Source organism: Eurytemora carolleeae, unplaced genomic scaffold (assembly GCF_000591075.1).
Source record: "Eurytemora carolleeae unplaced genomic scaffold, Eaff_2.0 scaffold723, whole genome shotgun sequence".
NCBI classification, from domain to species: domain Eukaryota; kingdom Metazoa; phylum Arthropoda; class Copepoda; order Calanoida; family Temoridae; genus Eurytemora; species Eurytemora carolleeae.
Window position 1 is genome coordinate 102,269 of NW_019396747.1, and position 12,255 is coordinate 114,523.

The following is a 12,255-nucleotide window of genomic DNA, read 5'->3' on the forward strand; positions in this document are numbered from 1 at the left end:
CATTATCATTATCATTATCATTATCATTATCATTATCATTATCATTATTATTATTATCATTATCTTTATCATTCTCATTCTCATTCTTCTTATCCTTATCCTTATCCTTATCCTTATCCTTATCCTTATCCTTTTTCTTATTCTTATTCTTATTCTCAGGTTGCTGGAAGGAAAGGATTTCCCCATGTGATATATTCAAGAATCTGGAGGTATCCGGATCTTCATAAAAATGAACTCAAACAAGTCAAGTATTGTCAGTACGCTTTTGACCTTAAAGCTGACGCTGTTTGCGTCAATCCTTACCACTACGAGAGGGTTGTGAGTCCTGGTATTGATCTTACAGGAATATCCATTCAGGTAAATATCCAGATACAGGGGTATTTATTTTGAAAAAAATGGGCCCTAAGTGCTAAGGATCCGTAACATTTTGGCTTCCTGGATCTGAATTTGCAAAAATATGCGAATCCACGGATCACATAGATTCATCCTGCTTATAAACAGTCCCCTCAATTTTAAAGACAGGGTCGACTTTTAAGTATTTTATCTCTCTAACTCACTTATACTTTTCTGTAGCCCTTAACATGTACATTTTAGCGTTATAAAGCAATTGTTGTTAGCAACGTTTAAATAAACATAGGTTTACACCATAAGGTTGCTAAGATATATGGATAAGAAAATTCGAGTTCGATGCCAGTGTTCAGTTATTTGACAAAGCCAGGCTAAATGTTTGCAATAATAAATCATTATTTTTCAATGTAACACAGAAAGAAAGAAAGAAAGAAAGAAAGAAAGAAAGAAAGAAAGAAAGAAAGAAAGAAAGAAAGAAAGAAAGAAAGAAAGAAAGAAAGAGAGAGAAAGAGAGAGAAAGAGAGATAAAGAATGAGAAAGAAAGAATGAGAAAGAAAGAATGCGAAAGAAAGAAAGAATTGTATTTGTAGGATTCTTCAACTGAGACAGGTTGGATTCCTCCTCCTTCTTCAGGTAGAAATCAATTATTCAATCATTTCAAAAATCAATCATAAGTTATAAATCATTTAATCAACATCATAGAAATAATCAGTATATCGATTGAAGTCAATTCAAAGTAAAAATCATTTCTTGGAAATCAGTCAATTTTTAATAGAAAAAAATTTATTTAATCAATCAGTTACTTAATAAAAATCTAACAGTTAATAAATCATACGATTTAAGAATTAGCAGTTAATAATCAATCAATCAATTCTTATAAATGATCATTATTTTAAATATGTAATTAAAAAATACAACTCAATCAATTCACAATTTTTAATTTATTTTACAAGTCAACAATTCCACAAAGTAATATTCACGTGTGCGCTCAGCTAAATTTAATGGGACTGTCTTTGTAATGGGACCTTCTATATAAAGAAGGTTCTGTATGATTCACTTTATAGTATCCTTTAAAACTAAACTGATCACAATGTGTCGTTGTTTTTCCAGTTTGAAACGTGTTCATATTTAAATGGTACCGTTGTGAATCGGAAATCCACAGTCACATTAACAAATTTGGCGATATAAATGATTTGTTTAGGATGGTCAGGCGGGTATAATGATTACCCAGGTGTCTGGTACGGCGGTCCCGGGGGCGGTAACACAGTTCGTCCAGGTAGAAAATGACCGCTAAGTTTTGCTTTTATGAAGTCCACGAACTGCAATCTTGGAAAACCCTCAAACTCTTAATTTTGATTAAAACTAACACGGCATCACTGTTCACTCCAGTTCGTTTTATGTACCGGGTCGAATTTCAACCAGCCAGAGCAAGCTGTTTAGTTCGAATACAGACAATATAACAAAGGCAAAGCGGGACGGTACGCCAAATGAATCTCAAGAAACTGATTACTCGCTGCAAACTCTAATTTTGTAATCAAATAGCCTTGAAACCTGAATTCGTGGACCTTTTTTAAACTTAAAAGGCCGGTAAATCAAATAGTCACAGTTTGAAATATCACACCACCAGTTTTCAATGATATAAGGATTTAAAATGTCGAGGTTGATGAAAATAAACAGTTTCTTACTTTTCAAGGAAGAAAAATTAATTAAAAAAAAAATCAGATTCCGACGCAGCTGAACCGCCGTCCCCTGTCAGTAATCCAGCCACAGAATCCTGGGAACCTAGGTTAGTTTTTAATATATTTTTCACACACACACATATTCTTAATAGGAGAACAATCCCATAAACCTGAGAAAATGAATGAATGAATGAATGAAAAAAATAAAAAATCTCTGATTTATATACTAGATAGCAATCTAAATATCGGTCAAATTTATCTAAAGAGCGTTTTAATTCTATTCACTGAGCACTCCTGTATGCCGAGTCCATTAGCGCCTGATCCAATCAGGGTTCAGTCATGTGTTTGTCTATTGTGAACCAATAGAAATAGTATGGCGGTAACAATATCCAATCAGAGTTATGAATCCTTTAATCGACGCTATCAGTAAATGGAAATATTTACTGAAAAATTCAGAGCTATTACACTTTTCAAATTTGAAACTGTAGAGTGAAGAACATAAAAAAATATTTTTGCTGTTTTTTTCTGCTAGTTTCGTTTGAAAGAGAGATAAAGCTATACTTGTAGGGTAATTTTTCTGTATGTGTGCCTGAAAAGTATCCAAGAAGCCAAATGTTTTGAATTTACAGTTCAAATTTTGCGCTTAATGCATATTTGGCCACCAACCTAGATTTATTTTTGTGTACGCCCTTGTTAATTTAATCAATTATATAAAGAAGATATTTTCATTTTTCTAGCCAAAAAAATCATGTTTTCTGACAAAGTCCCCCATTTCTGTAGCCTAACCACACATCACTATCACAGAAAACCCACAATTGAAAGTTCTAAATAAAAAAATATAGAGATATATTATTCATTATTTCTTATAGACAAACCATTTAAAGATAACGTTGTAAATTGGATATGCCACAGTGCCACTCCATAAATGAAGGGACCCCTTGATTATTTTTTCTTGGAACAGTTTTACTTAATTCTGAACTCTAGGCAAGGAGCATGTTCCTGGGAATGGTGGCCTCCAGACCAATCCCTGGATGAATGGTCACTGGTGGGACTCCATCCACCCCCGTGGGACACAACACAGAATGCTGGGAAGGTGGGACATCAAGCCTGGGACAACCCAGGACAAACTAATCTTAACGGAAACCATTCAGATCAAGGTAGGCTGTCGATCAGTCGATCTAGTTTAACATGATTATAGCTTATGCCTGTTTAAAATAAAATTTTTATCCAATTAAGTTATTTTTAGAAAATCAGCATACTTAATTTTCAAAACTCATACAACCTACAAGGAGCTTGTGTTTTTTTGCATAAATGTTTCGTATTCTTACTACGACAGCGGATTGCAACGATGTAAGGATTAAACAAATATTAAATAAATATTACAGGAAACTACGGGTCTGGAGAACGTGTTGGTTCATGGTGAACTTTTAATCTTCGATCTACCTCAGGTATATAATATAATATGATATAATATGATATGATATGATATGATATAATATGATATGATATAATATAATATAATATAATATAATATAATATAATATAATATAATATAATATAATATAATATAATACAGTGAAACCCTTAATAACGAATACATCGGAAGAATTTATCAAATGTCGTCTTGACAATTTTTCTATGAGTTCTATACTATATTACGTAAATTTCAGTATTTGCGAAAATAAATAAATAGCCATGAATGTGCTGGAACAGTTTTAAAGATTCCCATATAATCATTTAATTAAAAAACTAAATATCTGCAACATTCCATTATCAGAAAGGGAAGAATACGACATTTGATGAATTCTTTCGATGTAGTCGTTATTAAGAGTTTCACTGTAATATAACCCCATTTCACTACACACAAACCTGTCAATTTGATATTCCTTAACTGTCTAGATATCTTTAATGCGTTTGAATCGCCTGTTAATGTTATCTTCAATGATTAAGCTGAATATATTTCTTATTATAGGAGGTTGCTGTTTTTATAGATATCTACTTTGGTCCATATTCAGAGCTTTTGAAACAGGTATTAGAGAATGCATAACATTTAGGTATTTGAAGAATTACAATGAAACAAAAAAATAAAACTGAGAATATTTTTGGACAATGAGGAAAAAACATCCCATAAATTTCATATCTTATTTTACTTTGTTTTAAAAATAACATGAATGTTGAATATAAAACTATTTTTAAATTTGTTTGAATTCAGGTGAAGCTTATTGTTTGGTGTGCGGTTAATGTGTTGATCTTAACATTGGCTTCTCTGACAATTATTACGATGATTATTCAAACAATCAGAGCTCATTTTATCCAACCAATTGGAGCCGGAGCTCATTTCAACCAACCAATCAGAGCTCATCTTAACCAACCAATCAGAGCTCATTTTAACCAACCAATCAGAGCTCTTTCTATCCAACCAAATAGAGCTTATCTTAACCAACCAATCAGAGCTCCTATTTTCATCATAATAATGATTCAGGTTAGAATAAAACCTTATAAATCTTAAAGGCGATTATAATACATTAAGTTTTTATTGTCAAAGTTTGTATGATTTGACTATTTGGGAAAATATAGGACCTTTTGGGAGAAAAAAAATGATTTTTATATCAAAAATAAACTAATGTAAAAATATGCATGGTGGTAGCCTGTGTAGGGTGTCCCATTTAAATTTTTTCCTCAATTTATAGATTTTTTCCTAAATTGCGTTGAAAGCCTTTATTTAATGCTTAATCGACTCTTTTTATTTATCATTTAATTTTATAAATAAATCTTGATATTTTAGAGGACCCTGGATTTATCATTAACCAGGGAACGGAAATTACGAGGAACTACAGCGAGCAACTGTTCCATGAAGTCCATGACGTCCATGAATCCAGTGAAATCCATGAATTCACAGTTAAAGTACATGAATCCACAATTGAAGTCCATGAAACCATGGTTCATTAACTGTCAAGGGTTTCAGGACATATAAATAAATCGGTTTTACAGGGTATACCAGGTTGAAATATAATCAAAATTTATGAATTTATTAAAATTGTTTAATTGGCCAGGAGCCAAGATTGGTAAATCGTACTCGTAAAATTATTATTTTACAGTTAAAATGTTAGTCATTTTAAAATCTAAAATTTACACGCGATCATGAAAAAGTCTTTAATTGATTTTATTATATTTCATTTTCCTGCTTTTCAGCAGTCCGCATATTTTCCTGCCACTTCAAAACAAAGTGATAAATTGACCTCAATTGTGAAAACTAAAAGTCTGGTTTTTAATACTAAAATTAAAACATTTTCGCCACCTTTTTCACGGAGGCTTGATGTGAATTTTTTGACCAATTTCCTAATTTATAGTTTTCCAAAGTGTACAGTACACTACTAGAATCGTATCATGTTAAGTCAGCGAATACCGGTGCAAAAAATGAAGCTTTGTTGTTGAATACTGAATATTGATGCATACCTTTTCTTAAACTGCTCAAAATAGCCGTTCATTTTACTATGCATAGTGAATCTTTTTCTTTTTCAAATCTCATACGTTACAAAAAAACAATACTCGTCATAAATTTAGAAACGAAGATTATTTTTATATTTCACTCTTAGTGCCAATAGATGATATATTTTAATATTTTAGAGACACACTGCCAAACCATAAATGAATCAAAATATTTTACTTATTTTTCAAAAGGATCGTTTTTTCTTCTTAGCAGAATATTTTTTTCGAGCAATCTCTATTTAATCTCATAGCAGCCTTGCCTCAATGTTGTTATTATTTTTTTCAAGAAAGGGTTATTTATTTTCAGATCATGTAAATGTTCACAAATTATATGCAGTAGAGTACATTAATACAGTATGTTCCCTAGCAATCTCTATTTAATCTCATAGCAGCCTTGCCTCAATGTTGTTATTATTTTTTTCAAGAAAGGGTTATTTATTTTCAGGACAACCCCCCCCCCCCTTCCCTATTTTAAAATTTCTGGGCAGAAATAGGAAACATTATCTTACAAATTTCTTACTGTTTGGCAAATTTTCGGAAAAATATGAATACCCCCCCCCCCGCGCTTCTTAAACTAAAATTTTTGAGGGGGGGGGGTTACAAGAAAATGCATACCCTTGTAACAAAATTTAGTCAAGTTTTGGTCTGGTGATTTTTTTCAGTGTTCTAGGAACACTCATGTTTTGTTTAAAATAAGGTTTATTAACTTTGGTTTAAATATTGACCAACTATTTTAGTATTGAAAACAATCCATAATTTAACGACCAAATCACCGTTTTCTTATCAATTAATAATACAAATTTAAATAAATTATCTACTGCAAAATTTAAGCTTCTCTAATTTACTTAAAGTTTATTTTTTCTCCGAACTGGAAAGTCAAAGTGCTAAAAAATGTGTTTGGTTGTCATTACTTTTAAGAAAATTAAAAAAATCAAAACAAAATTTGAATTTCTAAATCTATATAGTACATAATACATGTGTTAATTATCCCAGTGAATAAGTTAAAGTGAACTAAATACCGGTAACTGTTGATATTATTATTATCATGTTATAAATTAATTTTTGTCTTTAATCATGATTAAAAATCTATTATTTTTCAGCAGCAAATTCTACAAACCATTTTTTTTGTTTTCAATAGAACCGTTTAGTTTGGGTAAATCTACCGAACTTATGTCCCTCTCCTTATATTATAACATTAAAAAAACGAAAAACACGGCAACATTTTTAGTCTTTGACAATATTCCCCATTTCCCATTTAATCACTTTGTACTCCATCTAAACCCTAGTATTACGCTATGTACTGTGTACCGTGTTTAAAACATTTACCTCTGAATTTACCTCAAACTTAAACATTTAACCTCTGCTGATCAATATTATGATCATGTTGACCTTTGGAGATCAGTATTATGATCATGTTGACCTCTGTAGATCAATATTATGATCATGTTGACCTCTGTAGATCAATATTATGATCATGTTGACCTCTGTAGATCAATATTATGACCATATTGACCTCTGAAGATCAATATTATGATCATATTGACCTCTGTAGATCAATATTATGATCATAATGACCTCTTTAGATCAATATTATGATCATGTTGAACTCTATAGATCAATATTACGATCATGTTGACCTCTATAGATCTATTTTATGATCCATGATCATGTTCCTCGTGTTTATTATTATTATTATTAAAATAAAATACTGTACGGCAATAGTTAGTTTAGAAAGCTTTCAATAAAACGGATAAACCCCAGATCTGGTTTTTTAATGATCAGTACAGTTCAGACAGATCTTATATTTCAGAATATCAAATAAATAGTGTTCTTAATCGTTCCGTTCGTTTTTGGTAAGTTTTTTTTTCCAAATATGTATTTTGACCCGGACACTGACAGCAACTAATTGCAACGACGCAAGAATACACATAAATGAACGTGTTAAAACTATAGTTTTTTGGTTCGTTCGTAAGGAAAAAAATATTGGAGTGTTTAACAAAAGTAAACTTTAACAGAAAACAGGTTTGGAGTGCTGGTTGTTTTATAAATTGAACCTTTTATATTTAAAAAAATAATTTAAGATTTGGTTATTTTGTTATTTGACTGAAAAATTAGATCAGCGTATGTTTCTAAAAAAAGACAAAAGGAAACTTTTCCGCTTTATACTGGTTTTAATGTGGACATGATGTAGACTTTTCATAGATAGGACAATTTAATGGACATTTTATAAATATGGCTTTTAATTTGATATTGTAGGATATATATTGTTATGGACTGCAAGTGCATTCATAGATAAGACATTTCGTATAAATAGGACATTTTAACATTCATTAGACAAAGGATATTCAGTAATTACCAGAAAACTAAGGAATAGGAAGACGACATTATAGCAATACTTAAGTGTATTTGATAGATTTATATACTTATTAAATCACCAATTTATAAAACGGGTCTGTTTAAACTGCACAATTTTTGTGTCTCGTGCTTATTGGACTTTTTAAAGTAATAACTTGATTTTAAAGACGTCTTTCTATTTCAGAGTTGTCTGATTATCACTGCATAGTATATATAATATATAACTTCTTAAATAAGCCTAGAACATTATTTTATTGTTCATTAAGAAATATTTTTGACTGCTGGACAGTGGACACAGTTGTTTCCTGTTTGAAATTCTTAAACAATAGACATTTGATAGGCAGGACCTTATTTTATTCAGGATAAACAGAGAGAGATATTTCAGGGTTATAGATTTGGACAGTGCACGATAATCTAATTAACATTTTAATTTCAATTTCATTGATTGGATTAGGCATATTAATATATATACCGTGGTGAGCATATATACATAGAGAATAGAATATATATTAGAGTGGAATTTAGGCAATTCTTCGGTATGAATTTTTTCAGTCCCTTTCAGTCTGAAAGGAAGTTCAAAGTGTACAATTCATGTAAATGTTCACAAATTATATGCAGTAGAGTACATTAATACAGTATGTTCCCTTGACTATCCATTTCAATTTCGAATTTTTAAAGCTGTTAAATAAACTTTATAAAATGAATTAGGTGAATAAAAAACATAATTTGATTTATAGATATTACGTAAAATCATCGTTTGTAAAGTGAAAGGCATAGAGCCTATGTGAAATGATCATTGGTCAATTATGAAACCAGCATATTTCATAATTTGGTGTTCCTTTAATATTAATTTTAGATTTTCTATAAAATGATGTTCCAGGGCCTAAACGGTTACATGGCGCAAATATGTGAAGTACACCTGCAGTATGAAAACAGTACAACAAAATGGCCGTTTTACACTTTTTTCTACTAAATTCCACTCTAATATATATTCCATTCTCTTTGCATATATATCAATACAAAATTGTTTTCTGAGATGGTGATATAATGCAGAGGCTGGCATATATCATTAAAACAGTTTTCGTGTCAGTAACCAAAACTGTATCGATATATTTATGCTGACCAGTGACCACTCTACAAATCCGTATATATAAAGTAGTAATCTCTGTTTTTTTTTGTCTGTGTCTGATCACAATCCGTGAACCCGACCGATTTGCCTCAAATTTTGATTGGGGAGATCAGGAGACATACGGGAATGTTATTTGCTTGGTTTAAAAATTATAAATTGAGACAAATTTAATAGAGAAAGTTCGGTTTGCAAGCATAGCTGTAATTCCTAGCTAGATACATATATTGACAACAGACATTTTTCTCAATTTCTTCATTCTCTTACAAATAAACGACTTCATTTTCAATACTTATATTTAAATATTTATCCGTGGTTAATACAATGTAAAGGCCATTTTTTCGAATTGAATAAAAACATGAAAATTTAATTCTTTTCTTCTGCCTTCTCCAGGTTTACTTGACTAAAAATAGTAGTGTTATTTTATTTTTATTTTTTATTTTGAAAATTTTTTAAACATTTTAAATTTTTTCTATTTATTTTAAAATTTTCCAATAAGCATGGAAATTAAGCGACGACTGAAAAATCGTCTTTGTTCAACGCGGAAATTTTTCTTTAACACAATTTTAGAGCAGTCGTCGTCTTCGTATAATCACCACAATGAAGACGACTTTTTAATTGTGAGAAAGTTGTATTATACCTACAGTAGTGAGAAAGTTGTATTATACCTATAGTAGTGAGAAAGTTGTATTATACCTATAGTAGTGAGAAAGTTGTATTATACCTATAGTAGTGAGAAAGAGCAAATCCCCAAAATATTAAATTGAAGAGAAGAAAAACTGCAATATTAAACATCTAAATAGAGAAAATATTAAATATAGTTAATAGCAATTCCTTAAAATGGTGAACAATTCCTTTAAATGGTGGAAAATCCCTTTAAATGGTGAATAATTCATTTAAATATGGAGCTATTACTTTACATGGTGAATTATTCCTTTAAATGGTGAATTATTCCTTTAAATGGTGAATTATTCCTTTAAATGGTGAACAATTCCTTTAAATGTTAAAAGATCCCTTTAAATGGTGAATAATTCATTTAAATATGGAGCTATAACTTTACATGATGAATAATTTCTTTAAATGGTGAACAACTCCTTTAAATGGTAAAAAATCATTTAAATGGTAAAAAAACCATTTAAATGGTGAATAATTCATTTAAATGGTGAATAATTCATTTAAATGGTGAATAATTCATTTAAATGGTGAATAATTCATTTAAATGTGAAGCTATTATTTTAAATGTATAAGTGTATACCCGGATTACCTGTCCTAAATAATTAAGTGTGTATACCCGGATTACCTGTCCTATGTAATTAAGCGTGTATACCCGGATTACCTGTCCTTAATAATTAAGTGTGTATACCCGGATTACCTGTCATAAATAATTAAGTGTGTATACCCGGATTACCTGTCCTAAATAATTAAGTGTGTATACCTGGATTACCTGTCATAAATAATTAAGTGTGTATACCCGGATTACCTGTCCTAAATAATTAAGCGTGTTTACCCGGATTACCCGTACTAAATAATTAAGTGTGTATACCCGGATTACCTGTCCTAAATAATTAAGTGTGTATACCCGGATTACCTGTCATAAATAATTAAGTGTGTATACCCGGATTACCTGTCCTAAATAATTAAGTGTGTGTACCCGGATTACCTGTCCAAAATAATTAAGTGTGTATACCCGGATTATCTGTCATAAATAATTAAGTGTGTAAACCCGGATTACCTGTCCTAAATAATTAAGTGTATACTGGGATTACTTGTCATAAATAATTAAGTGTGTATACCCGGATTACCTGTCCTAAATAATTAAGTGTGTATACCCGGATTACCTGTCATAAATGATTAAGTGTGTATACCCGGATTACCTGTTCTAAATAATTAAGCGTTTGTCCCCGGATTACCTGTCCTAAATAATTAAGTGTGTAAGCCCGGATGAAGCCTGGGTCCCAGCCCGGATTTCTCCCCCATAGATTAATGTTGTCTGATACAGTGAATATATCGGGCTCCACATCAGTAAACTTCTTCTTGTGATACCGAGGATTTATCGGACTATATATATAATATATATATCGGACTATATATATATTATATATATCGGACTATATATATAATATATTTATCGAACTATATATATAATAGATATATAGGACTATATATATTATATATATAGTCCGATATATAGTCCGATAAAAATCTTAGCCCATATTTTTACCTGAATGAGACTGGATGTCGTTTAATAAATGTATCCATGAAGGTATGGATTCCCATAATTACAATAATAATATTAAAGGAGTACAGAAGCCAGACATCTATCATCTGAAGAATAATAAATATTTTATCAAATACTTAAAAAAAAATTTCAACAATCAGTTTAAATGGTGAACAATTCTTTTAAATGGTGAAAATCCCTTAAAATGGTGAATTTTTCCATTTAAATGGTGAACAATTCCTTTAAATGGTGAACAATTCCTTTAAATGGGGAATATTTCATTTGAATGGTGAACAATTGCTTTAAATGGCGAACAATTCCTTTAAATGGGGAATATTTCATTTAAATGGTGAACAATTGCTTTAAATGTTGAACAATTGTTTTAAATGGTGAACAATTCCTTTAAATGGTGAACAATTCCTTTAAATGGGGAATATTTCATTTAATTGGTGAACAATTGCTTTAAATGGTGAACAATTGCTCTAAATGGTGAACAATTGCTTTAAATGGTGAACAGTTTCTTTAAATAAGCTTCCCGTTTTACCTTTAAATATGATGTTTTAGGAACCATCTTGTCGATAGAAGATTGTATTGTTGCAACGATCATCATTGTAGTGATAGAAATCATCATGCGATCCTCATAAAAAAGTTGTTTGTAACATCAAACATTATTTATAGTATAAATTATATATACTTAAACAGATACGTTTCAATTTCTGTTTTTCAATGACAACTTTTATTTTGATAATAATAATCTGCAATGCTTATAAGGATAAAAAGGCAGTTTTCTAAAAGTTTGATGTCTGTCTTGTCAAAACAAAATTGTTTTAAAATCTTTTTTATTTTGCCCCATTTATGTTTTCCTGTGATTATATCAATTTTGGGCTGACATAATATGAATAATTTCGTTATCGATGCTCTGACAAATTTATTTAAAAGATTTGCAAAATCAAAGTTTTTACCTGAAAGTTTGAAATTTTGAAGAAGAAAGTAAGAAATGCAATTCCAATAAGAAGAATGGACTATAAGAGCAAAGAACA

The 12,255-nt window shown here is 30.4% G+C and overlaps 2 protein-coding genes across 5 annotated transcripts in view; one reads left to right on the forward strand and one right to left on the reverse strand.

Annotated features, from left to right (window-relative positions):
• The window catches only part of LOC111708150 (uncharacterized), a 7,102-nt gene extending 2,044 nt beyond the window's left edge, over positions 1-5,058 (forward strand). The window contains exons 2-9 of the mRNA XM_023481436.1: positions 939-981; positions 1,550-1,624; positions 2,071-2,134; positions 3,012-3,184; positions 3,413-3,475; positions 4,000-4,056; positions 4,240-4,509; positions 4,813-5,058. Coding sequence (XP_023337204.1) covers positions 939-981; positions 1,550-1,624; positions 2,071-2,134; positions 3,012-3,184; positions 3,413-3,475; positions 4,000-4,056; positions 4,240-4,509; positions 4,813-5,001 — 934 coding nt within the window. The 3' untranslated portion in view covers positions 5,002-5,058. The remainder of the gene's footprint in view (positions 1-938; positions 982-1,549; positions 1,625-2,070; positions 2,135-3,011; positions 3,185-3,412; positions 3,476-3,999; positions 4,057-4,239; positions 4,510-4,812) is intronic.
• A 4,217-nt stretch (positions 5,059-9,275) lies between these two features.
• The window catches only part of LOC111708162 (uncharacterized), a 29,815-nt gene continuing 26,835 nt past the window's right edge, over positions 9,276-12,255 (reverse strand). For 2 of the 4 annotated variants that reach the window (XM_023481454.1, XM_023481453.1), the window contains exons 31-36: positions 12,178-12,237; positions 11,760-11,852; positions 11,219-11,322; positions 10,872-11,055; positions 9,722-9,792; positions 9,276-9,400 (exon numbers count right to left, since the gene is read on the reverse strand). In XM_023481454.1, coding sequence (XP_023337222.1) covers positions 9,364-9,400; positions 9,722-9,792; positions 10,872-11,055; positions 11,219-11,322; positions 11,760-11,852; positions 12,178-12,237 — 549 coding nt within the window. In that variant the 3' untranslated portion in view covers positions 9,276-9,363. Of the gene's footprint in view, positions 9,401-9,721; positions 9,793-10,871; positions 11,056-11,218; positions 11,323-11,759; positions 11,853-12,177; positions 12,238-12,255 lie in introns of those variants that run through there. The other 2 variants (XM_023481455.1, XM_023481456.1) reach the window with 2 other exon arrangements.